The sequence below is a fragment of the Podarcis tiliguerta genome, assembly GCF_965153285.1.
Source record: "Podarcis tiliguerta genome assembly, chromosome: 5".
NCBI classification, from domain to species: Eukaryota; Metazoa; Chordata; class Lepidosauria; order Squamata; family Lacertidae; genus Podarcis; species Podarcis tiliguerta.
This window is the reverse complement of record NC_139538.1, coordinates 14,176,230-14,203,350: the sequence shown is the minus strand read 5'-3', so window position 1 is coordinate 14,203,350 and position 27,121 is coordinate 14,176,230. Positions and strand designations below refer to the sequence as shown.

The window sequence follows — 27,121 nt, the reverse complement described above, 5'->3', positions numbered from 1 at the left end:
AGGGCAACCATAGGTTTTTGGTTTTCTTTAACGGACTTCCCTGCCCCGGCAGCTTTTAAACAGATATAAAATGTTTAATGATGGTTTTTCCTATGTTCTTAGCAGTTCTTATTTTTATGTGTAGGCTGCCTTGAGTATCTGTAAGGGTAAAAAGATTAGTTATAATTATAATGATAAATAATAGGCCTAGATGCATGATGATGAAAGGACACACTCATTTGTAGAAAAAAAATTTTTTTATAAAAAATTATTTACAAAATTTGACAATCATCTTAGAAAACTGCACAATGAATTTAAGTTTCATACAAAATTCTAAATGAAAAGAAACATTACAATACAAAATTATACTTGGGAGGGGCTCAGTGACAGACCCCTCCCTCCCCTCAACATGTTGGAAGAATACATGAGGGGGCCATGCAGACTTAGCTCCACCCTGTTGCACGCAGTGGCCACGCTCCAGCAGCCACCTGCACACTCCGCTGCCTTGAGGAAGAGCTCACGTACATTTGCACACAGGTGCCGGCCTGGGCAGAATCTGGCTCAATCAGGATTGCCCCTTGCATGGAGTTCAACGTGCATACATTAGGACACACACACAGCCCCTTGTGATGGCACCTGAATGTGCAAGGGGGGAGGAGAGACTGCGTGAGCCAATGGCCCCACACATGCACTTTCAATATGGAGGCTGGATGCTGTCTTAACACCCACACGCCCCCGACAGAAGGCACAAAATTTGCTACTTTTACTCATATATGACTGAGGGATAGAGAGGCTCACATATGGCTCCACCACTGTGCAACCTTACTTAGGAGTAAACACTCATTGAGCATTCTGTTTTGTGTTTAGTAACTGAGGAAAGCTTTTGGCCTATCTAGTTATACTACCCACCCACCCCCCAGCCCCAATCCTTGTGATCCTGGAGTTCTCTCTTGAGAACACGGAGGAGAAATTGTAAAAGCAAACAGCTGTGTTTTTCTGGGATGCATGGCAAGGTCACTGTAGCCCAGTCAAATGAGTATGAGAGGCCTTCAGGAAAAAACGCTGCAGATTTTAACACAATACAGACCCTGCAGTAAACTCCTTCCCAGCTCGACATTCCCCTGCAGCCGGTCAAGTGTGGCAAGAGATGAGCTTGCGGCAAAGGTCTTTGGCATCTACTTCCCTGTGTCTGTGAAACCAATATGCAGGATGGAACCCCAAAGCTGAACAGGTGTGTGGCGATAGGAGGAGCCAGGAGGCTGTTCCTCTGGCCCTTGTTTCAAGGTCCAATTGCCAGTAAAAGAAAGGGATAAAATGAAGGCATCTTTAATACCATCACTCCTGTATTTGTATCACACTCAAAAGCACCCTCTGGCTCAAAATATATGTTGTTTTCCAACAGTATCTCCCTGAGAATGGTAAATGCCACAGATGGTTGCCACCAAACCACAGTTTTAATTTAGTGCCCTGATGGGGAAACTGTGGCCTTGTGGATAATATCAGACTCACAACTCCCATCAGCCCTGTCAGTGGTCTGCGATGATGGGAGTTGGGGTTTGACAGCCTCCAGAGGACATCACGTTCCCCCTGCTGCAGTTTAGTGGCTATGTGAAAACCAGGAAACCATGGTTCAAATCAAACTTTGGCTAGTCCCAATGAGCAGGCTTCATAAGCCATGGTTTGAAGTTGACTTACTATGAAACTGCTCCAAGTGTTTGGTTTAAACGTGGATCCCTGGTTCATATGCAAGCTAACCCACAAGTCTTTAAAATGCCACTTCCCCCCACCATTGCGAAAAAACACAAGATTACTCACTTCTGTGGAGCAGCATCACATACTGGATACACCTTCCAGTTAAGAGTTACAAACTTTTTTTTTTACTAGGCCTTGTTTTTCTGCAATTAGCATCAACCCCATCAGTCATAATGCTCATCTACATCAGAACTGATTTCTGCGCAGCTCAAATGCTGTTAAAGGCAACCTTCTCTCCAGTGTTCAGGCTTGACTGGGTTGAAGTGGTCTGTGCATGTGAACACTTCTATTTTGTTTTTGTAAGTATGTTATTTATTCACTTGATTACTTTTTAAAAAAATATTAAGGTGGGCTTAAGGTTTAGAATAAAAATAAAAATCAGGGTACCAAGGCAGAGTAGCCTAGTTTTAAAGACAAATATTCAATGAGTGGGCAACAGTTTGCAGCCTGCGATGTGGGTCATTTCCCCAATCTTATGTATAATCAGATTATGATCGCCCACCATGCATAAATTCTGCTCTATTATAGACTTTACCAATAAGATGACTGGTAAGAGGTGAACAGCAAATATGGAATATGTCACATGGTGTAGCCCTTCTGGGACTGTTCCTCTTCAGACAGCGTAAAGCAGACCCCATATTTTAATGCCTCACCTCCCAAACATTCATGTGCAATGCTCACATGTCAAGTAGTTTAGCCTCCCAGCATTATCTCTCCCCCCCTCCAGTATGAAGTGGTCCAGTCCTGGGAGGGCTCTTCCATGTGACAGTTCTCAATCTCTGCTCCTCCTGCTTGTGAAAGGTTTGCAGTGGAAATAACCTGGCCAGAGGCAACCAACCATTTATCCTGAAAGTTCCCATTGCCAAAGACCACCTCCTCACTCCACCAAACGCAACCTGCTACACAAGAGAGACAACCATCATCTGGTGGTGCAGGAAGAACCTCACGCCTTGCTCCATGTGGTTTCCCAGCATGCAGGCGCAACGAACTGTATGTAGTGCTTCTGCAGGCTATATTGTTCTCAGGGGACAGGACTAGTACAGCCCTATCCTCTTCCAAAGTGAAATTGGATACAGTTTCTTACAAGTTCCATATACATGGCATGGCAGCCATTAGCACCCGGTCTTTCTTTACAGACATTGACAGACGAGGTTTGTTCTGTTTCTTGGCAATTTCAGGCTCTCGCTGGCAGTTCATCTGTCAATAGGATTGCACATGGGCTCCATTTTCTGCATGCAGAAAATTGGAGAGTCAGTGTTGTCTTTGTGCAGTTCAAAGCCAGGTCTTTTTAAGGCGTTTCTGATTCAGTCTGTCTCCCCCTTCTTCTTTTTTTAAGAGACCAGGAAGGCTCCAAAAAAACTTGCTTCTTTATCCATGTCCACGAGCGTCATATCACTGATAGAGACAAAAATCCGATCGTTCCTCTTTAGATGGAACACTCCCCCTTGGTAGATCGAGTAAAGTCCGTATTCTGCCCTTTTCACCCAGCAGCTAGTTCTAGCGCTTTTCATCAGCAGAATCGGGTCTGGGTAAGTATCAACGCGCTTGGAAATGTACTGAACCATCTGCTTGGGATTCCTGACGCTGTCCGAGTCAGGGTCGGAACGGCGCTCGACACCCTCCTCTTCACGGAACCGGAAGTACGTTTGGGAGTAAACGTAGTAGTAGCCGGCTTGCAGTATAATCAGCTCCCCGTCCAACAAGCCTACGTTGTGGAGGAAAGAATGAGGCCAGCTGGCTGTATGCCATGTGCCGATTTTGACTCCAAAACGACTTCTGCTTGAAGAATCTGCAGCGGGTTGGAAAAGAAAGAAAACGTGTATTTTAGGTGTAAAAAAAAAAAAATCAAGAGCAAATCCCAAACCTTTCAAGTACAAAATAAATAGGTAACAGTAATGAAAGCGATGATGAATTAATTGCAAATGTGTACTTTTGCAAGTTGAGTACTTTTGCAAGTTCTTGACAGCTTTTAATTTCAATCCAGTCTCTTTGCTCACCCTAATGCTTCTAAAGACATACAGCTCACCATTCATTTTGATGGTGTATGTTGTTGTTTATTGCTGTTGTTGCTGCAATACACAAGTGGGACCTGCAGCTAGGTGTTGCGATGTACAGTGAGCTCCTGTTCTGGGTTCCAGCCAGCCCTTTCCCAGGATATTCCATTTCATCCCCCACCAAGACACATGGCACTCTGTAGCCACTGAACATGCTTCGCATTGTGCTGTTTTTTCTCCCTAAGGCTTTCCCACCACTTACGTTTTCTTTCTGAATATCTGCTCCTGTAAATCCTGGGGAGTTTCTCCAAGCTTGCTAACAATGCCCCTTTTCTTGTGCGTGGATGATGCCCATTTTAACTATAAAGCGATCAACCAATCAGAAAATTCTGAGTTCAACCTTAAGAACATATAGGACTGGTGTGGGGAATCTCTGTTGCTGAACGACAGTCCCATCTGCCCCGGCAAACAATAGCCAATGACAGCGGATGAAGGGAGCTGCAGCTGCTGAATATCTGGAGAGCCAAAGTTTCTCCCCACACCAGATAGAGGTTATCTGTTCTGAGAACACTCCAGAGTGGCTTATGTTTTGCTTTTGAGTGCTTTTATGAATTGCATGTGTTTCTGTGTAAATGTGTCACATTGTAATGCATTTATAGTTATGTTTAAGCTACGGTGCAAGTCACCTGGAGACCTCTTGTGTAACCATCAAGTTTAATTAATAATAATAATAATAGCAGTGATAATAATATAGAAATACGATTAAGCAAAATAAAAAAATACAATTTAAAACAATAGCCATCTAATATTTAACACAGCAGCAGAATCGCACATTAAAAGCAACATCCAAATGCTTTTCTTTTATTACCTAATTTAGCAGGTGCATAATGACGTAAAAATATAAACATACTCTTGCTGGAATAACATAGCGACTTACTCTGTGTGGCCCAAACACTTTTCCCAATTCTGCTTCCAGTCAAGTGAGCTGCTGTTCTGGGGACGACACTCTGACTCACAGTAGAATCTACAGTAGAAGCATCACCTTGGATGAAAGAGGAAGAAAGGTCAGGATTTTAATCTTGAATTACTATCGCAACCACAGCACTGCTGCAGGCGAGACTGGATTTGCATATGGACTGTGGTCATCATTCTCCCTTTGCAGCTTGCGGCTGAAACACCTGGTGTCGTACGGCATGCCGGGTGTCGTGTGGTGTCAGGGGAGCGGCAGGTGGCCAGCCACACCCAGGTAGCCCATGGAGAGCTGGCCACTTTTGGACCCAACCCTCTGGACAAAAGCAGCCAATGGGGAAAGACTTATGCCTCAGATCTTGGACAACAGCTAACAGTCAAAGCCGGATGGTGCTTGGGCTAGATCAGGGGTAGTCAACTTCTTTATACCTACCGCCCAGTAATGCATCTTTCTTGATGGTAAAATTTCCTTACCGCCCACCAGTGCTCGGTGGAAGGAGGATTCAACTTGTGCTATAGAACCCCCTACCACCCACCTAGAATCCTGAAACACCCACTAGTGGGTGGTAGGGACCAGGTTGACAACCCCTGGGCTAGACAGATGACTCGTGTGGTTCCACCTGAGGCACAGTTTCACATGTCAGGTACATTGGTACTCCAGACTTTCTGTTCATTTAGCCCAGTGCTGGCTACTCTTGACTGGCCGCAGTTCTCCAAGAGCTTTAGCAGGTCTTTCCCATCGGCTATAGCCTGATGGAGGGAAACTGGAACGGGGTCAGAGGAAGGCAATGAAACATCGTCAAGCCATAGGTGAAATCCATTGATGTCCACCTGCCAGCAGAATGGTCACTCTCAGCAGAATGGATTCAGCCTCTAGGGCAAATGAGGGGCTCATGGCGGAGTTCAGTGGGAGAGGAGAGGAAGGGGAGGTCTACATGTGCAATGTAGGGTGTTCACCAGTGTCAACCAGAGGAAAAGAAACTGTACTATGAGCTGCTGTCTTTTGAAATATTGTATTGCTCCCACACCATGGATAGCGGCATTATGACATTAAAAAAAAATACCTTCTAAAAGCTGATTAATAAAAAGCTAAACTTAAAAAAGAAAAAAAAAGAAAAAAGAAACATCGTCAAGCCAAATGGAAAACAAGCTCAGGTAGGAGGAAAAGGATGAATGAACTGGTCATAAATGGCCTGGAGAACATGTCAGTCAAGAGGACATGACAGCTTTCTTCAAATACACTGGAGGAGTCAAAGACCTGGGTCTTTGATGCCCCAGAGGGCGGGACTAGATCTAATAGGCTTAAGTTATAGAAAGGTAGTAGATTTTTCAGCTGAGCATCCCTGCTGCTGAATGGCAAATGCCATCTCACAATGGACCAGTTGGGCTTTTCAGGCAGAAAGGTGGACAGTTATCTGTTGGGGATGTCTTAGTCCTGGCTTCCTTACATTAGAACAGGCAACTGGATTAGATGGTGCAGGCCCCCTCGAGCATTATGGGTTGTATCCAACTAAGTGCAGACCCACTGAAATGGGACCTAAATTCGTCATGTCTATCATTGTCAGTGGGTCTCCTCTTGACTTGGAGACAACTCTGTGTATACCACCCTGGGTCCCCAACCTCCCTCGCTACTGAGGAAACGTAACAAGCGAATAGAAAGAGAACCCGTCTAGTTGACGCTAACACAAAACCCCACTGTATTCAACACTAATGTCTCATAACAAATGGAACTGATCTGTAGAAAAGGCTGTACAACTTGAACAAAGCGGCATGTACTTTTGTATACCTGAAGAAGCGTCTCCACCCCCATCATTCAGCCCACTGAGGTCCAGCTCTGAGGGCCTTCTGGTGGTTCCCTCACTACGAGAAGCGAGGTTACAGGGAACCAGGCAGAGGGCCTTCTTGGTAGTGGTGCCCACCCTGTGTAACGCCCTGCCTTCAGATGTCAAGGAAATAAACAGCTATCTGACTTTTAGAAGACATCTGAAGGCAGCCCTCTTTAGGGAAGTTTTTAATGTTTGATGTTTTATCACATTTTTAATATTCTGTTGGGGCTGTCCAGAGTGGCTGAGGAAGCCCAACCAGATAGGTGGAGTATAAATAATTTGTTGGTGGTGGTTTACAACAAACAACAACAAGAAAATGTTTAAAAATAGTAGTAGTAACTAGAGGACTGAACCTGCAACACAGATACAGAACCTGCAACAAAGTACAGAGCTATGGCGCTTCCCCATCGACATTCTTTGCCTTTTCTACTGATGCATAGTAAAAGCTATGGTTTTCCCAGTAGTGATGTATGGAAGTGAGAGCTGGACCATAAAGAAGGCTGATCGCCAAAGCATTGATGCTTTTGAATTAAGGTCCTGGAGGAGACTCTTGAGAGTCCCATGGACTGCAAGAAGATCAAACCTCTCCATTCTGAAGGAAATCAGCCCTGAGTGCTCACTGGAAGGACACATCCTGAAGCTGAGGCTCCAATACTTTGGCCACCTCATGAGAAGAGAAGACTCCCTGGAAAAGACCCTGATGTTGGGAAAGATGGAGGGCACAAGGAGAAGGGGACGGCAGAGGATGAGATGGTTGGATAGTGTTCGCGAAGCTACAAACATGAGTTTGGCCAAAGTGCTCTTAGTGTGCCTGGCGTGCTCTGGTCCATGGGGTCACGAAGAGTCGGACACGACTAAACGACTAAACAACAACAACAACTGATGCACTCCCCCCCCCATACACATGCCTTGTCTTCCACCACAATCTACACATTCAAGTTTTCAGTGAATTTAGTCATCGGGCATTTGCAACACCAGCATATTTACTTCTCATATCCACCCCCGTTCTCCAGCCCAATACGGGGAGTAAATGTGTTCCCTGCATCAATACCTTGGACCGAGGAGGCTGCCACTTCTGCTTGGTTCCTGGCTATCATCTGCAAGTGCAAATACAATTGGTTAGCTTTTTCCCTCCCTGGTAAATTAAGAGTAGCAGAATTCCATTCTGTAAGCTGCCTAGCAATGACTCCAGCACAGCAAGGATGGATAGCAGATTGTGAGTCATCAGTGAGCCCCCCCGCCCCCATTTAAGGCACACTAGCTTAAGGAAGACTACTGTGTACCTTTTGGGGAACTAGGATTCTTGTCAATAATGCTGGACACAGTGGGCATTGTTCATTTAAGAAATGCACACAGGGAGGTTAGGCTGGGCTCAACCAGAGCCAGGGCTTTTTTGGCTGTGGCCCCAATCTGGTGGAACGCTCTGTCACAAGAGACTAGGGCCCTGCGGGACTTGACATCTTTCCGCAGGGCCTGCAAGACAGAACTGTTCCACCAGGCCTCTGCCCAAGGCACAGTCGGACCCCCTCCTTTGGTAATCCTCACAGAACTCTAGCCCAATGGTTGCCATTAATTTGATTTGAACGGATTTTAGAATGAACTGATTTTAGAATGCTGTATTTTTTTACTGTTGTTAGCCGCTCTCAGCCCGGCTTCGGCTGGGGAGGGCGGAATATAAATAAATATAATAATTATTATTATTATCATCTGCTTAAAATTATTTCTTAACTGCCCTTTGTCAAAAGGTTCCAAGATACGAATGCAAAGCTATGAGCAAAACTCTTTGCACAACGTACAAATGCCACTAATAACATTATAAGTGATGTTAACTATGCTGTCATCATGAGCTTTCAACCGTGCGTCTTTTCGATGCCTCTGTGAACCTGTCTATAAAGTCCTTTCTACAGCAGCCTGTTCTCAAGCTTCGGTCCCCAGGTAATGTTGGACTACAACTCCCATAATTCCTAGTCAGCAGGTATTGTGGGAATTGGTAGTCCGTTAACCATCTGGGGACTCCAGGCTGCTCTACAGGAGAGCAAAGCCCTTTTTAAGCAAGACTACATGCTCCGGTTTACGTAAGCAGATTCAGTATGCCTTAAACCAGCCTTTCTCAACCTGTGGGTCCCCAGATGTTGTTGAACTACAACTCCCATCACCCCTAGCTAGCAAGGCCAGAGCTCAGGGATGATGGGAGTTGTAGTCCAACAGCACCTGGGGACCCACAGGTTGAGAACCGCTGCCTTAGACGTAGAAGAGACCCCTGTGGATCTGCTCTTGCTTTGCATGCAGTCTGTGGCATCATGCTCAAGGCTGCAATCCTATACACACTTACTTGGGAGTAAATCTCAACTTAATGGCATGGGTTTCAGAGTAGACATATACAGGTATAGGATAGGAATGGTAGAGCCATTTCATACATTAAGTGGAGGCAAAACCAGTTTTGCCACAGAAAGTATTCCCCACAGACACAGCCCATTGTGGCAGCATGGGAAATCTACCTGTATAGCACACACAGTGTTTCCAAGTTTTTGTTGCATTTATTACTATTACTATATCAGCCCCTGCTCTTTGGCCTCTAATAATTACTTATGGCCTGCACACGTAGCAAGTAATAATATTTATTTCCTTGCTATGAAAAAGATTCGCCCTGCTGATTCCTGTGTATCATCAAGCTGTTGTTGAAGGCGTAGGAGCACAGGGCAGACTGTTCTTTTCCTGGTCAGTTGGCAACCCTGTCAAACACTATTCCATTTGTACTTCCTCAACCTGGTGCCCCCCCCCCCCCGGTTTTGGACTACAGTTGCTATCATCTGTGGCTGTTGGCCATGCTAGCTGGGACTTCTAGTCCGGACAATTTAGAGGGCACCTGGTTGGGGGAAGAGTGCTTTAGATCTTCAGGTGTTTAGGTACTCGACCTACAAAAACTGCAAGCCCTGAAGGGGGCCTAGATTCTTGTAGCGAAGTTCTTTTTCTGATTTCACTTGATACAGGTATTACAGGCGTACCTTTTTTATTAACCGTAAGAGCTGCAACTTGACTTGCCAGCAGGGGTCGCCCTCTTCATTGTAACTGGAATCGTCCAAGTCTTCCAGGGAAAAGTTTTCTCTGGTAAGGCAAGCATAGCCGTTCTTCGAGTAAGTATCTCGAAGCTGTGTTTGGAAAAAGAAGGAAAAAAGGAAGTGTAAGACAAGTGGGCAAAACTCCAGAGAGATCGGGAGATGCACAAAATTTCTGTTAAGTGAACATCAGAAATCTCTTCTGTTGCTAGCAAAGCCCTTTCTGTTCTTAATGCTGCATTGCAAAAAAAAAAAAAAAAAAAAAAAAAAAAGCATTTATAAAAGACCTAAATGGTTGGTCTTATTTTTAAAGCAGATGTATCCCAGGGAGCAAGGGACGCGGTTGGTGCTGTGGGTTAAACCACAGAGCCTAGGACTTGCCAATCAGAAGATTGGCAGTTCAAATCCATTGCTCAGTCCCAGCCTTCTGCCAACCTAGCAGTTCGAAATCACACCAGTGCAGGTAGATAAATAGGTACCGCTCTGGCGGGAAGGTAAACAGTGTTTCCGTGCGCTGCTCTGGTTCGCCAGAAGTGGCTTAGTCATGCCAGCCACATGACCCGGAAGCTGTACGCCGGCTCCCTCGGCCAATAAAGCAAGATGAGCGCCGTAACCCCAGGGTCGGTCATGACTGGACCTAATGGTCAGGGGTCCCTTTATCTTTTTATCCCAGGGAGCTGGTTTACACTAGATCACTCTATTTGTCCATCCAGATTAATACCGTCGACTCTGACTGGCTGCAGCTCTGCAGCATTTTGAGGGTCTTCCCATCTCCTGTTCCTCTCAGCTGCAAATGCCAGCGATTGACGCTGCGTGCAAACATCTCTCCCTATATTACAAGGAGGGGATTTCGGCAGAATCATCAGAAAATTCATCATCACTGTGACAATTCTGTGGAACTCTCTTCCTTGAAATATGGCTCCCGGGTAGCATTTGATTTCACAGTGCGATCCTAGATTGGTCTGCTCAAATGCAAACGCCATTGAGTTCGATGGGGATTTCCCCCACATAATTGTGTATGGGATATTAAGTTAGCAAGCTCATGGAAGGCTTACTTCTGAGTAGGCACAACACAGATCACATCATGCTGCATGAATGCATTTAATGGACCACTTTTTATTGGTTGTTTATAAAATATTGGGGGGGGGATTTTTGAAACTGCGCCAATTCCATTTTAAAAACAAACCTGTAGGTGTCACCTCTTGAGATTTCTGGCAGCTTACTAAAGCATTTGTGGAGCTGGAAAACATTTCTGTGTTTGTTGGGGGGGGGGAGCAGGATATACCCAAGATTTAGTGGAAGATAAATAAATGGAGTCTCTTGCACCCAAGTGTATTGATTCACGTAGAAATGAAAATATCGTTTTACAATTACACCGAAAGTTTCTCGTAAAATACAAAGAAAAGTCCCAAGAAAATAAGTCACAAAGTCACATCAAATTGTTGGCAAGCTGAATGCTAGGGGGCCCCAATCTACCTTTAGTTGCAGAGGAGTTGTTGAACGCAACCAGTCAGTTTCTCCATGGAAAGGCACTGAAAGACCCTTTCTAGCTACTTCACTGAGACCAGGCAAGCATCTTTTTCCACATCTGTTTCAGCTACATCAGTTTCAGTACATCAGTTTTTCTTGCTGGATTGGGGCACAAATCTTCCGCAGAAACTCCGGAAGCCTACAATGCATCGTTGGCCACTTAGCCAGTTTGGCAGACACTTTTAAGCACAAAGCCGTAAGTCGTGATCCTCAACAATCCAGAAAAACGACTAGGTCTTTGTCGATGGAAGTACTGTGAGGGGGAGCTTTATTTGTAAAAAGCACACCACCACTTCAGAGTGCACACGCAGGGTGTTTTAAACATATTTTGGCCCCCTTCAGCTCCCTTCCCCTTTCTTCCCCCACCCCAATAATATAATATTTTCTCCTCCCTCTTTGCAAACATCTGTTAGTCTCCATCCTCCACTAAGGCCTCATCCAGATACTCTTTTGTGTACAGGTCCATGCTTTAAAACTCTGTGTCAGAGCGCTTTCCCTAAAAAAAAAACCACTCTCACTGAAAACTATTCTGTGGGGAAACCGAATTGCCATTTGTCCAGATTCAGCTTTAAAGAGCTGGTTTCCTCTGGGATAGTGGTGTGGAAAAATAAAATAAATAATAATAATAATAATATTTATACCCTGCCCTCTGAGCAGCTTCCAACACTTTTTTTTTAAAAAAAAACAAATAATAAAATATCAAATATTTAAAACTTCCGCTATACAGGGCTGCCTTCAGATGTCTTCTAAAAGTTGTGTAGTTGTTCATCTCCTTGGTATCTGAAGAGGGTGGGTGCCACTACTGAGAAGACCCTCTGCCTGGTTCCCTGTAACCTCACTTCTTGCCATGAGGGAACCGCCAGAAGGCCTTCGGAGCTGGATCTCAGTGTATGGGCTGAACGATGCAGGTGGAGACACTCCTTCAGGTCTGCATAAAAGCGGGGAGACTCTGACACAGAGCTTTAAAGCGTGAACCCCGTGCCCAGAAAGTGTGGTGCAAAGGCAAAGTGTGAGTCAGCCCTAACTCTTGAATTGCTCAAAATAAAGAGCCAGAAAACAGTTCAGCACAGTAGTAGAACCGACCATCAGTCCTGACTGTTCATATATTCAGTTATGATGTGTACGGAATCTTCTTAGGACAATCAATTCAACAAACTCAATGACGCTTACTCCTGAGTAGACATGTGGAAGATTGCACTGCTGAGCACCTACTGCAGTTCGCATCAAATAAGATTCTTCCCCATCCTCACCGTGGGGGGCAAATGTACCCCACCCGCATCTGATGAGCAGAACCAGTATAAATGATGCACAGCAACAGCGTGGAATAACTTGTGCAAATTTGCTCAATAATATATGCAAGTCTCTGGATTTTTTAAAGACTGAATCCCCCACTGTGTTCCCCTTAGGAATCCATGCTCGATTTTACCGCGTGGCTCATTAGAAAGCCTCAGGAACAGGATTCCCCACCCCCAATCGATAATTTCATAGGTGTGGAGGGCTTGTAAACAGAGGTTGCTGGCGCCTCAGAGCTTTGCATCCTTGTGCTGAGAGGCAGCCAAGGACAGCCCTGCCTGCTGCACCTCACCGGATACAACACATCTGGATGTAAACACAGCTGTGCCACAGGTGACCTGGCTTGGCTGCAGTCTGAAGAGGCAGACTAGGTCCCAGGCGATGGGGTGCGATGGAGGAGGAGGAGGAGCCAAGCAGAGGCGCGGCAAAAAGAGAGAGGAAGGTTTAGGAGGAATGTGACCACAAGATTGGAAGCATTAAGGGAGCTGAGAAGAGGCGGATTGGAGGACTGTGAGTGGAGCAACTGGGGTTGGAAGGGAAAGTGCGTACAAAACTTTGGATGGCGACTAAAACAGCCGTAAAGTCTCATGGAAGAGGCTAATGGATAAATAGAGAATTGTCTCCCCAAGTTGCCTCTGTAAACTTAAGCCAGCATGAGGCTCTGAAGGAATCCTATTAGGTGGATTTCAGGAACTAGTGACTAGGGCAGCAGCTTTGAGTCATGGAGCACTTTTCAGGAGAGAAATCAGTCATGCTTTTGTCGCCCTTATACCAAAGGCACACACAGTGGTGCCCCGCAAGACGAATGCCTCGCAAGACGGAAAACCCGCTAGACGAAAGGGTTTTCCGTTTTTCGATGCACTTCGCAGGACGAATTTCCCTATGGGCTTGCTTCGCAAGACGAAAATGTCTTGCGAGTCTTGAGATTTTTTTTCGCTCCCCACCCCCTTTTTCTAAGCCGCTAAACCGCTAATAGCCTTTTAGCAGCTAATCCGCTAATCTGCTAAACCTTTAATAGCCGCTAATAGCCGCTAAACTGCTAATAGTGCTAATCCGCTAATAGGGTTGCTTCGCAAGACGAAAAAACCGCCAGACAAAGAGATTCGCGGAACGAATTAATTTCGTCTTGCGAGGCACCACTGTATTTATTTTTCTTCCCAATGACTTCGTGGAGCACAGTTTGGGAACTGCTGGACTAGGGGGAAAGATGTAAAAATGATCTGTGCAAAAGTTCAGCACTGAAAGGAAGATTCTCAAATCTGCAAAATCCCAGTTGCTCTTGGCAGACCTCAGGTGGTGTGGAGAACTGGAGTGAAACCCAGATTCAAATCACCAGAGGCGCACACCACTGTGAAGAAACAAAGGGGGGCCCTGTAACTGGATCAGGCTGAAGATCCACCCGATTATGCGTACTCTTGTGACTAACTGAATGCCCCTGGGAATCCCAAATGAAAGTATGTTTGCAAAACACTGGAAATTCTGGAACTCAAAGAAAACCAAAAGCAGACACATTAAAAATAAATACAATGAACATTTTATTAATCGGAGGGGGAAACCACCAAACAATACAAAATAAAAACCTTCCACCCACCCTGAAAACGGTATTAAGCAGTACTATGGACTTTAATATTGGACCTTTGGAAGACTGGATGATGGAGGGCTTATCCAGCGTTGGAAGAAAGTTGAGGTCTTCCTGGCGGCAGCTCGCTCTTCATTCCACCTGCCATTGCGTCTTTCATTCGGTGGCCACCATCTAAAAGGGAAACAAGGTGGAGCATTTAGCAATCCCTTCTTCCAGTCGCATCTGCTCCCTCCCTCCCTAGTCATCAAACGCAAGGCCAAAGTATCCCCTAGAAGTTAACCTACCCAAGCAATCAATGTGGGAAGTGTGCCAGCCGCTAGAGGTGGGTTCTTCTTCCTTTGGCATGATTCGGAACCTCTTGAGGACCTGTCAGTTCACAGAGAGAAGAGAAACGTAGCCTTCTTCAGGTTATAAACCAGGAGTGGGGAGCCTGTGGCCTTCTATACGTTGTTGTTGTACTACAATTCCCATCAGCTGTGGTAAGACGGGAGTTGCAGTCTACTAACACTGGGAATACCACAGGTTCCCCTGTCCCTGCTATAAATACTGCCATCACACCACATCACGGCTCTTTTCTTTGCTCCCACCAATACATACGTACCCAATTCATGCATTCAGTGGACGCCGCCACCTTCTGCTTTCCTTTTCCAGAGAATCAGACCTTTTTTTGCATTCCTTTCCAGTGAAACTCTGCAGCAGTTTGCATCTCTCTTTCTCTGTGTGTCTCAATCTCAGGATCGTGGGTATGAGTCCCACACTGGACGAAATATTCCTGCCTTGAAAAGGGGGTTGGGCCAAATGATCTTTGTGGTCCCTTCCAACTCTGCAATTCTACATGGAGAATTCTGCACAAGTTTTGGAGGTGTACAGGAAGACCTCTGTGCGAGCTTTGAAGCACAGCTCAGGTCTTTGGAGGTATCTTAAAAACCACAGAGTGGCCAAACAAAAAAATAAAAAACCCCACTGTCAACTAGTTGAAGCTTAGCAAACTTCTTTCTCTGACATGGAACTAAGCCAGAAATAGCAGCCAAGCCCATTTCCCTTCTAACCCAGTTTGTTATGACTTGGCTTCACCCCAGGGCAGACTGGGTGGGGGAATTTTCAGTGTCATTTTCTGCCAGTGGCTAGTTTCTCACAAAGTATGAGCCAGAAAGCTGCACGAATGTCAGGCAAGGAAAAATACAGGGATGCACAGGCCAACTCGCCCCTCTGGACCCATCAAAACCATTTTACCCCTGGGGCATCTCTGCATTCCTCAGCTTAAGGTAAAAGCCAGAGGAACCTGGAGGGGGAGAAGGAGGAAAAGCAGAGAAAACAGGACGTCTCCAATGAGAAGAGCACGCCTCGCATTCTTCCTTTGGTCCAGGTAATAAAGATATCTCCGCATTCCAAATCCTCCAAGCCATCCGCTACAAAAACGTGCATGGGTAATTTGCTTCTGCGGCTTCCAAATCCGAAGACTGGTATCAAATACGACAAGATTGTGATTTTGTTCAAGGAATGTGATCTACTCACACACACAATAAAGTCAATTGTGGCGGGGTTCCCCTTTTTCATTTTCTTGCAGCATCCAAAAAATAAAGTGCTCATTTGTTTCCTTCGCAACCCCATTGGGAGCGAGACTTGAAATCTCAAAATCCACATTCGGGGGGAAATGCCTCTACTGCCAGCCAAAATGTTCCAAAAGCAGCGTGCAGAGTTTTCGTGTTCTCCAGAAGGACCCAACTTGAGTTACTCATCCACGATTTTCCTCTTGGAGATGGGACCCAAAAGAAGAACCAATCCATTCAGCAGATTCACACAGCTGCATTTTCACCCTTCTGCACAGCAAACAAGTTGTGGAAAGCATTTTCATATGTTAAGACCAGTTTTTCCTTTCCATGTAATGCCATCACGGAGAGCCCTGCAAGGAGGAAGCTGCTACTGGTGGTCAAGAGCGATTTTCTTTGTTCCCTTTCCTGGTTCCACATCCTGCAGGAAACCCCCTTTGAACAAAGCTCTTAGAACCCCCCAACTTCAGAGGATGTGGCCCCAGAGATGATGTGGCACTTGATCAACAACAGAAAGCAGCCAAATTCAATGAGTTGCGGGAAGGCAGGGGGAAGTGTTTCAATAGATTAGGCTGAACAGTAGTCTACTTTGATTGGCTTCCACTGTGAGATCCTCCATAATCAACCGTGAAGCCTAGCGCCAGTCTTATAGAAACTCGGATATATATATATAAGCTAATCGTTGAAATTCGTTGTTGTTAATTTCATTTCTCTGCTGCTTTATATTTTAAAGGGGAAAAACTCAAAGCGGCTTACAACACATTAAAACATCGAATAAAACAACCCAGAGACAATAAATTTCCATGGATCCACCGGCATCTTTTGTGAAGATGTCAGTCGCCAAACCTGGCGCCATGACACCTTCACTTGGTCGCAAAATGCGCCTGGGGAATTTTGAACACTGCTCTCTGTGTGTGGCCCTCAGGACTCTTCCAGACCCTTCTTCTCCCCAGTGCTGCTCCACAGCCTCTTTCTGCATAGCTAGAATGTGCCCTGTAACTCTGGAGATGCCTCTTTGCTTGCCTAGATGGAGAAAGAGGTTTGTGGGTGTGTAGAAACCTCTGAACTCCTCTGTAGCTGCAGTGTGACCAGCCAAGTCAGAGAAACTTCCATTATTTCACCCGCTTCCCCTTTGCCCAGCCACCACTTGAGAAGTGGCCAATGACATCATGCAGTATTCAGATTGAAGAAAAAGTTCCCCCGTTCTCCCACCTAGCAATTCTCTTTCCCCCGAAACTCCAGCAACACAATGTTGAAAGTCCAACATTCTGTAGCTATGCCGTGTCTCAGAATTTTCGCTTTCAGAGCGGTTTTCAGCCCACAAGGATGACTCTTGCAATTAGCCAGAACGCTCTGCATGGAAGAGTTTCATTCTCAACAACAACCAGGGCTTTATTTAAGGTTAATGTTGTGCGGGTGGCCGAGTCGGCAGATTCAGATGACTCCAGGAAAAAGCATCTAGCCAGGAAAACCACAACAGATCTTCTGCCTGAATGGTTTTGAACTTCTTTTTTAACAAACTATCCAAATTTTTTTCCCCATGGTCTAGTTAAGTTATTTATGACCAATGCAATAACCCTCCCCCCGCAAAAAATTGAAAACTTGATAGAAAAGGAAAACAAGCAAGAGGAAGGAAGAGGGAACAGAGGGAATGAGGTCAGGGGAAGCAGAAATAGCAAGTTAAAGTCAAATGCAGCTTCGTCTATCACGAACAGTTTCATTTCTTCTGTTCAAGGCTATCTACTCCTTAGCTATCAAGTCCTCTTATTCATCACTTAGTTCACCCAAGGTGTTTGCTCCAAAAGCAGAAGAGGGCGGGAATTTTGTGAAACGTTAATTCCCCCCTTCCCATAAATTAAATACAGGGAATTTAAAACTAACGAAGAAAAAACAGGTGGTGCACTAGTGTAACCCAAATCAGACTAAGATTAGTCTTATGCTCACATAGTTTGTGAGGAATATCCACTGAATTTTGTGGGATTTATTTCAGAGTAATCATGCCTAGGGCATTAGAACTTCTTGCCTCGTCTGCAGAACGCATTCTAAATTCCAAGATCCGGATTTTGAACAAAATTGGAATTGGGAGATAAAACTGGACATAGGGTTATGGGGCGCTGGCAAGAGAATAAGCGGTGTGTTGACCAGCCAAGCTGCATCTGAAAATGATAAATGCATGAGTGTTCAGGAACCAATCCTGGACTTCCTCCTCCAACTACTTGCACAATCCGGCACAAAGAGTTTGTTTTCTTGTGAAACAGTAAGATTACAAGATTGCACCATAAACTGCAGGAAAATTTACAGAGAAGCAGGTAAGAGTTTACAGCGAGAAAACACCTGGGCATTGCGGTTTCCAGAACAATTATGTAGTCAGATTTAGCTTCGGCTAAAAGCAGACAATACTAGCAACACGTCTAGGTAAATAGGTGCACAAGGAAGTCGCTTTGAAAAATTAATGGGCAGTGACCTAGAAAAGGGACAACAGTACAAGACCTTTGGACCAGTTGTGTGTGTTGCACTCAAGCACAAGGAATTGGCTCTATGCTGTTAGTATTGCCCCTCCAAGCACAAACCAAATTCCACCACTTACTCCCTTACCGCCCCCCCCCTTAGTACAGCTGTGGAGAATCTCCAGATGGTGTCAAACTACAACCCCCATCATCCTTGGCTATGCTTGCTGGGGCTGATGGGAACTGTAGTTCAGGAACATCCGGAAAGCACAAGATTCTAGATGTTGGGAGTACAACTCCTATCAGTCTTGTGCCGGCTGGATTTAATTTAAATCACTAGTCAGTAAGAATTGATTTAAATTATTTTTTTTAACAGAAAGACTCATTCTTGCTGGTATTTACAACCAGATGAAGGTTTCATTTTTGGAATAATAAATTTTCAGAGTAGTTTTTACAGTTATATCAAAAATCACTGATTTGGTTATACTATTAGAAAAACATTGACAGATAATTATGAAATTATTGTGAGGTTTAAGAAGTTAACTGTTTATATTTGGACAACTGTTCTGCTGTACTTTATTGGAAAGAGAAAAATAATCATTTCCTTAATAACAATTTAAACTATTTAATTAAAACAGTAACAATATAGCATATGTATCAATGTTTGTTAACAGATGTGGTTAAACTTTTTTTAAAAAAAAAAACACCTTAGATTGAGTTTTAGCACACATGAAAAACTTAAATCTTTATTTCCTGATGAATAGCCTTTGGACTATAATGTATGTTAAATAGAAAACTATCTTTAGAAAGATTTTTCCTCCAAAAACATTTTAAAAATCCAATTTAATTTTTTTAAAAAATCCAATTTAATTTTTTTAAAAATCTGATTTTTTAATTTTTTTAAAAAATCATTCATTTTTATCCACCCTGGTCTCATGGCTAATAGTCAATGAGATGGGAGTTGTAGTATAGCAGCACAGCTGGAGGGCACCGCGTTGGCTAACCCTGGTGTAAGAGAAAAGCCCGTCTGCAGGCTTGTGTTAAGAGCCCTGGCAAGAAGCTGTATAAAAGACCACAGGGGTAATAGATTGTGTAATCAAGGTTCAGCAGAGACCTGCAGGGAGTCTGCACCACCAGTTTAATGAGCTATACCAGTGGTTTCCAATTGGTGGTCCGCTGCCCACCATGGCAGCATTCACATAACAGAAACTACCATAGAGTTAGCTAAATTTTCAATGGTAGGCAGTCCATGTAGGGGGTCTGCAGTACTGTACTTAGTTAATTGGGAACCACTGAGCCACACAACTAAGAGCACACTTTTCTGCCAGTTCCACCCTGAAACTGCACCACATGTTTTGAAAGCTCTTCTGTACAAACACTGCAGACCAGGGGTAGGCAACCTTTTATTTAAAATGCATCTCTGGGTTATTTGTGGGAATTCGTTCATTTCCCCCCAAAAAATATAGTCTGGCCCACCACATGGTCTGAGGAACGGTGGACCAGCTCCCTGCTGAAAAATTTTGCTGACCCCTGCTGTAGACTTAACTAAAGGGTTGGGTTTTTGAACATACAGAAGGAACACTACAAGTTCTCAAGATGCCAGGTTTCACTGTAAAACTCTCTGTAAAATTAATTTATATTTTACGGAGAGTTTTACAGTGAAACCTGGCATCTTGAGAACCTTGAGATGCAAGGTTTCATGCTACTAAGGCATGCTACCCAAAGACCTCCTTGAAGCAATGAGTCTGTGACTTCAGTTTGACAAATCTGTCCTCTTTGCTTAAGTGAGCTAAAGTGAGGTTGAAGGAGAACTCTGGGTGATTTCTTCTTAAGAGCCTGCTTTTTTATTCTGAGCTGTTTGTTCTTATGCACTTTCCTGGAGTAGGAGTTTTCCCCACCTTTCCTAAAGGATGTCAACAGACAAGACTTAAAAACAAACAAAAACCAACTCTCTCTAGGCTAATAACTCTATTGTTTGGGAGACTTCCTGGTTCCTTTAAATGTATTCTCCCCTCCTTTTCAGCATAAGTGACAGCTGCTCAAACAATACAATGGGAAAATCCAGGATTGTATTTGTGATTGCATAGCCATGTGTCTCCACCCCTCAAGAAACAAAGCAGAACCAAAGACTTTTTTCCAATTCAGATCTTATTTAATATGATTTTTTTTAAAAAAAAGTTTTATGGTTTTGCTTTTGTTTTGAACCCTTCTTCCAGTGAAAATAGAAAGTTTCTGCTGCTATTATGCCCACATTGCAGGATGGAGTGGAGTTCAGGCTCAGAGTGCATTGCTTTTAACACCCCTGCAGTGTAGTCCAATGTATGTTAGAAGTGAACATGAGCCTGAGAGAGCTTACACAGCAGTCCTGCAACACAGTCCTGTATTTTTGATCCTATACAGTCATACCTCGGGTTGCGAATGCTGTGGGTTGCGCATTTTCAGGTTGTGGACCGCGCCGAACCCGGAAGAACTTCTGGGTTTTGGTGCTCGCACATGCCCATAAACACAAGAATCACACACATGCGCAGAAGCGCCAAATCGCATCACACGCATGCGCAGACACAGCGCTGCGGGTTGCGAACGTGCCTCCCGCACGGATCACATTCACAACCCGAGGTATTACTGTTTTGCAAAGCAGGGATTCAAAGACAGAAGTAAGACAACAAGCCTTCAGTGCAGTCCATTGCTATGTCCAGTTTTCTGTTGTTGTTGCTGCTTGCTTGCTTAAGGAAAGCGCAGGTGACATTACAGAGTTGCACTTTCTTTCCCACCTTTGGGAGTCCCCTTATTCTCCCACCACCCAAGCAGAAAAGCAGCTGGAAATGTAAATTTGGGCCATGGAAATAATCCCTTCTGCAGAGCCTCAGAGATGCAATAATTTGCACCCTTTTCCCACAAGGCTGTATTTCCCTACAAAGACACACATTCAGAAAATCCATTAGTAATCCAAGCCACATGGTTATTATACAAAGCTTAATAATGCTACTATGCAAGTTTATGACCCTCTTGCCTCTTTCTGCCAGGGGTTTGTTTGCACCACAACCAAATACATCCCAGTTTGCATCTGAAGCCCAATGTAACAGGATTGTGGCTGGAGATTCCCTTCCCAGCTCAAATGGGTTGCATGCCAAGAGGATAGTCCTCTGACTTGCATGCAGTTCTGCTCCCCCTAGCAAAGCACGGACAGGAACAATCCAAGTCACCTTGTTGAGCAGTGTGTGTCAATCTAACTTTCTTAAGTCTGTGGCAGAAAGAGATGTTTGTCCTCTCCAGAAAGACGAGCACAGGGTAATTCTGAGACCTACAATTTCACTGAGCATGATCATCTTCGTTCAGAGGAAGGAAAGCGTGGGAAATGCACCCCCAGTATATAAAAAGTGCAAGTACAGTAAAGATAAATAAAGCAATAAGGTGCACCACTCCTCTGAAAGCCCTCCAGGAATAGCTCGTGAGTTGCCCATGTGTCCAAACAAGAAATCGTAATGAAGTTATGCACCAACGCTAGTCACAGAGAGAGCATTTATCACATTGGTAACTTTGGACTTCATCCTAGTCTCATAGGGCTGGCAAACCCTGGTTTGTCTCATTTGTCTACACAACGACCCTGTCAGGTAGGCCAGGTTGAAATTCCCAAAGGCTTCCACCCTCCCTAGACAGCAGGGTAATTGATCAGGGATGATGGGAGTTGTAGTTTATCAGGCGCTGAAGGAAAACAGGCTTCTCCCCACCCCACAATCATCTCTGCAAGAGTCTACCCAGCTATTCATTCAGTATCTGAATGACTCTTCCTAATGAGAAGGGCACTTCGGTTCACGGAAGTGGAGAGAACAGAAAAATGCAAGTGGACGTGTGAATGCCCTCCTCTTTGGGGTCGCAAGAGGTTGTTCTACCTTCTTCTGTACCAATATGAGAACTCTTGTGTATGAAGAACATAGGTGTGAAAATCAAAGTTCTTCTATAGTCTCCTGCACCATGACAATCCAGATATTTATTCATTCCTAAATAACTCTTCTGGACTGTACATAACTGCACACATCAAGATTACTCTTAAGTTTCTGTGAGTATTACCAGAATCCACCTTTGCTCAGGAGTCCTGATGGCTGGGCTGGATTTGCATGAACAGACAAGAGGTTCTTTCACTGTATCTCCATGATGGAAAGGTAACTTGGTGGCATGTTGCTACAACTGGAACATGAGCTTGTAATACTCAGGCGTATCACGAATGAGAGATGCTTGGCAATTTTATTTCTTTTTATTACAACCACTAAAAGAGATTTTTATTGCATTGTTTTTTATGTAACGAAAATGACACACACACACACACACACAAAATCTTCTCCAGTTCAGAATGTAAGAAACCGTGCAGCCTTATTTTTGGAATGTGCTATCAATCTGGGAAGATCCTCGGTTATTTCTTGCCTAATGTTTGCTGTTATTTGTGTTTGCCTGTTTGTTGGAAAATTACTTTCGAAGAAAAAACAAAACAAAGAGAAATACCACTGTTGTCCTGCACTCAGATCGAAAACCCTCTTTTTGTTATGGGCGTTTTTGTTTCCTTAAGGAAAGGGGAAGAGGCAAACTTCCACAGATCTTGCCACCAAAGTTGGTTGCAGGTACTGTTACAACCTGGGCTATTTCATAAGGAATGCACAAAGCAGGCTGCCATCCCATGGAGTATCTCAGAAAAAATGCTCATCAAAACAACTTGTAATTTCCAGATCCAAATGCAGAGGTTATCCTGCAAACAGAACCCTTTATCTCCTTTGGAAAGATAAACCGAGATACGGAGAGGTATTAAGCAATCAAAGACTTCTCTTTTCCAAGAAGCCTTTTGTTTATGCCAGCTCAAAAATTTTATGACCATTTTTTCTTTCTTTTTTTAACAGAAGGAAGCAAAACAAAAACAGGGGGACTTGTTGGTCACAGCTTGGACCGCCAGTTGAGTTTAGCCACTATTTGAAAACAAAAGCACTCTAGGTTTGGGAAAGAGCTTCCAAGGGGGCGGGGACGAACCCTTTCTGTTTTAAGAGAGGATTATGTAGCCATTTAAGTCTCTTACACAGCAAACCATTTGTTCCTTGCAGTGTTTGAAAGCACATTTTCAACAGCAGGAAGAACCTGGGGAGTAAGGAACATTTGTGCTGTGCCACAGGGGTACGGCTTCAGCTACAGCCAGCATAACCAATGGTGAGGGATGATGGAGGCTGGGAGTGCCAAAACATCTGGTTCGCCATTGATGGTAGAAGAGCCCCTCTTTTATCTTTTTCACTTGGCCATCTGGGGGTCATCCATTCTGGCAAGAACAAAGACTCCAGCTGTCGGACCCCCTTCCCCAAAAGTGAGCAATGGTCCCCCCCCCTTTGCCATTTTGTCAGAGTTTTCACAACAGGCAGAATCGAACTGCAAAAACTTTTCCTGCAGCTCCAAAGTGGACGACGGCCAGGGTTATGGGAGAGAACTGCATGTCCGGAATGTGCACAACCCACACAATGAAAAGAACAACAAACTACTGGCACAGAATGATAGCATGATCGGGATGTAGGGTTATTGATTATTCAGAAGACCTTCTGCCAGGAGTGGGGAAGGTTTGACCTATCCATAGTTTGCTGGATTAAAATTCCCATCATCCTTTGACCACGGGCCAATATAGAGGAGGATTGCTGGGGGTTGGAGTCAAACAACATCTGGAAGGCCACAGGATCCCCACCCACCCCCGCTCCAGATGTTGCCCAAATCCCTGGCCATTGGCCAAGCTGGGTGGAGTTGGAAGGAGTCCCAGCTGGAACGCCACACATACTTTTTAATTTGGAGGGGGGAGAGTTTTTGTAATGTACCTCGCATTCAAATCCCTTGCCCCGTTTCCTCGGAAACAAGTCCCGGTGCGACCAATGCAACTTGCTCGCGAGGAACTTGCTCGCAGAGCACTGGGATCCCGATCCTGCCGGAAGCATTATAGCCTCAGCGCAGGATTTACTTGAGAGTTAAGTTGCATCGGGTTGCAGACGTGCAATTTCCGTTTCCTCGGAAATAAGCGCGCGCGCGCTCAGGGCTGCAAAACGAGCACTCCGCCCCATGCGCTTTTACTTGCAAGTAAGCCCCACCGAAATCAGTGGCACTTACTTTTAAGGCAAACAGGCTTAACCTCTGCCAAAATGTTGTTTTCAAGTAAACAGAACCCGTTGAATGCTAAACTTCCCCGGGTTTCTTTGTCCGGCAAAGAAAACAAACGGTTAAATGAGTTTGAAGAAGTCAAAACAAACGCGCAATTGAAGCATTTTCCCGTTTTTATTATCCTCTCCCTTCCTAAGAGTTTTACTTCAAAGTAAGACCGGTGGGGATCGTGGGGATCCCTCGAATTAACCACGCCTCTCCGCCTAATGGCAGAACTTTCCTTTTGCTTTACGAACAAAGAACTAAGGGAGGGTAAGAAAGGCAGGCAAGCTGGGGCGCGGGAGCGATCCGGCCCTTAATCCGGAGAAACAAGTCCAACGTGTTGCAACTCGCGTGGGAGCGTAAAGGCAACGCTGCAAAATGGAGAAGGGAAAAACCATGCATTTATTTTTTAAAGCATGCACTCCCTGGGAGCTATGCCCCAGTGAACTCAACGGGATTTACTCCCGAGGAGACCTCTGCAATCTATCTAAATATACACATAGGCATGCACGGCGAGGAAGCTGCAAGGATCCGCCGGCCTGCGGCAGAGGAAGAAAAAAAAAACCCAACACGGATCCCCCCCCCACGCGCGAATTCTCCACTGACCTGTTGCAGCTCGTTGGAGAAATAAAGGAAGGTAATAGCCACGCATATGGACTGCAGGAGCAGCGAGAAGATGAGCACCAGGCCGCAAGTCTGGCCGGTGCTGGGGCCGCTGGAAGCCAGCATGATGCTCGCTGGAGACAAAGGGGAGCGCACGGCGCCCGGAGCATCCGCTTGCGTGGGTCTCTCTCGGTGGGGCGGGCTGGGGGCAGAGGCAGACAGGACGGCGGCTGTGCTCAACAGCCTCTCCTAACTCCTCTCTTTAAATGAAGGTGGAGCCACTTCCCGCAGTTGAATCTCTTTTATGTCTCCTCCTACTCCTCCTGCTGTTCCTGCCGCCTCCCTGGCCATAGGAGCTTTTAATGCTTTTGAAAGAAACGAGAGAAGAGGAGGAGGAAGGAATAGAAAGCTGCAGGCAGGAAGGCGGATTTATTTCTAACGCTCCGGAACGAGCTGCTGCGCTCTTTTGTGCTTTGCAAATCTTTGCAACCCCTTTTCAAAATAATATAATAATAATAATAATTTATTATTTGTACCCCTCACATCTGGCTGGGTTTCCCCAGCCATTCTGGACGGCTTCCATAGAAACAAAAAATACAGTAAAATATCACAGATTAAAAACTTCCCTGAACAGGGCTGCCTTAAGATGTCTTCTAAATGTCAGGTAGTTATTTATCGCTTTGACATCTGATGGGAGGGTGTTCCACAGGGCGGGCGCCACTACCGAGAAGGTCCTCTGCCTGGTTCCCTGTAGCTTTGCTTCTCGCAATGAGGGAACCGCCAAAAGGCCCTCGGAGCTGGACCTCAGTGTCCGGGCAGAACGATGGGGGTGGAGACGCTCCTTCAGGTATACTGGGCCGAGGCCGTTTAGGGCTTTAAAGGTCAACACCAGCACTTTGAATTGTGCTCGGAAACGTACTGGGAGCCAATGTAGGTCTTTCAAGACGGGTGTTATGTGGTCTCGGCGGCCGCCCCCAGTCACCAGTCTAGCTGCCGCATTCTGGATTAGTTGTAGTTTCCGAGTCACCTTCAAAGGTAGCCCCACGTAGAGCGCATTGCAGTAGTCCAAGCGGGAGATAACCAGAGCATGCACCACTCTGGCGAGACAGTCCGCGGGCAGGTAGGGTCTCAGCCTGCGTACCAGATGGAGTTGGTAGACAGCTGCCCTGGATACAGAATTCACCTGCGCCTCCATGGACAGCTGTGAGTCCAAAATGACTCCCAGGCTGCGCACCTGGTCCTTCAGGGGCACAGTTACCCTATTCAGGACCAGGTAGTCCTCCACACCAGCCCGCCCCCTGTCCCCCCAAAACAGTACTTTTGTCTTGTCAGGATTCAACTTCAATCCATTAGCCGCCATCCATCCTCCAACCGCCTCCAGGCACTCACACAGGACCTTCACCGCCTTCACTGGTTCTGATTTGAAAGAGAGGTAGAGCTTTGCAAAAGCATGCTTTCGGCGTACAAAGGGCGCCCCGTCAGCGTGGTGCTGGGTTCAAGGGTGCAAAGCCAGAGACAAGTATAAACAGGAGGGGTCCAAACAGAGATGGGGCGTATGTGGCACCTTGGGGTGTCTAGCCAGTGTGGAACATGGTCAGGGACAGGGAGTTCCCATGGAAAGAGGCGTCATCCCCCCCCCAATGTGGTCTGCTAGCAGCGACCAGTGTAGTGTAGTGGTTAGAGCGTTGGACTAGGACCCTTCAAATCCCCACTCAGTCATGTAGTTCACTGTACCTCTCAGAGTCTAACCTACTTCGCAGGGTTGTTCTGATTGTAAAACTGCAAAACAGTGGGTGGGGAAACCATGTTATGTCACCTCCTTGGGCCTCAGACAGGTGGGGGTATAAATGCAATTGTGAATAAATAAACCACTGTTGAAATCAGCTTGCTTGCTGCTTCCACATTATTTCTTCCACTCCTGCTGTCAGGAGCAATGGGCTGCACACAACTGTGGGATAACCAGTATCACAATACAGTGGTACCTCGGGTTACATACACTTCAAGTTACATACGCTTAAGGTTACAGACTCCGCTAACCCAGAAATAGTACCTCAGGTTAAGAACTTTGCTTCAGGATGAGAACAGAAATCATGCTCCGGTGGCGCGGCAGCAGCAGGAGGCCCCATTAGCTAAAGTGGTGCTTCAGGTTAAGAACAGTTTCAGGTTAAGAACAGACCTCCAGAACGAATTAAGTACTTAACCCGAGGTACCACTGTATCAGCAACACGCTTGTCTAATCAATGCATGAAGGGTTAGTACCATAGAGTAAGCTGTCCTGCCAGGTTAGCTACGCTGCTTCCCTTACCTTGAAAGGAAATAGGTAATCAAGTCTACCCGAGAAACTCATTGTTTGGGGAAGTTTGAATTGGTTACTCCAGCTCAGCCAC

General features: G+C 45.4%; 1 protein-coding gene across 2 annotated transcripts; it reads right to left on the bottom strand.

Moving 5' to 3' along the window:
* Window positions 1-225: 225 nt before the first annotated feature.
* Window positions 226-25,154, bottom strand: TNFSF10 (TNF superfamily member 10). 2 transcript variants are annotated; one of them, XM_083442402.1, is made up of 5 exons: window positions 24,738-25,154; window positions 9,526-9,669; window positions 7,572-7,617; window positions 4,663-4,767; window positions 226-3,520 (listed from the first exon to the last, which is right to left on the bottom strand). In XM_083442402.1, exons 1-5 carry the CDS (start codon window positions 24,858-24,860, stop codon window positions 3,063-3,065), a joined length of 876 nt encoding a protein of 291 aa, XP_083298528.1. In that variant the 5' UTR covers window positions 24,861-25,154; the 3' UTR covers window positions 226-3,062. The 2 variants fall into 2 exon arrangements, with proteins under 2 accessions (XP_083298528.1, XP_083298527.1); XM_083442401.1 differs by lacking the exon at window positions 24,738-25,154 and adding an exon at window positions 14,035-14,333.
* Between the last annotated feature and the right edge of the window lie 1,967 nt (window positions 25,155-27,121).

Coding starts and splice junctions, on each gene's coding strand:
- TNFSF10 (XM_083442401.1), bottom strand. CDS start 14,226: ATGACTAGGGAGGGAGGGAGCAGATGCGACTGGAAGAAGGGATTGCTA. Junction 9,670..14,034: donor CATCATCCAGTCTTCCAAAG/GTCCAATATTAA, acceptor TTCCAAACACAG/CTTCGAGATACTTACTCGAA. Junction 4,768..7,571: donor GGCAGCCTCCTCGGTCCAAG/GTATTGATGCAG, acceptor CTTTCATCCAAG/GTGATGCTTCTACTGTAGAT.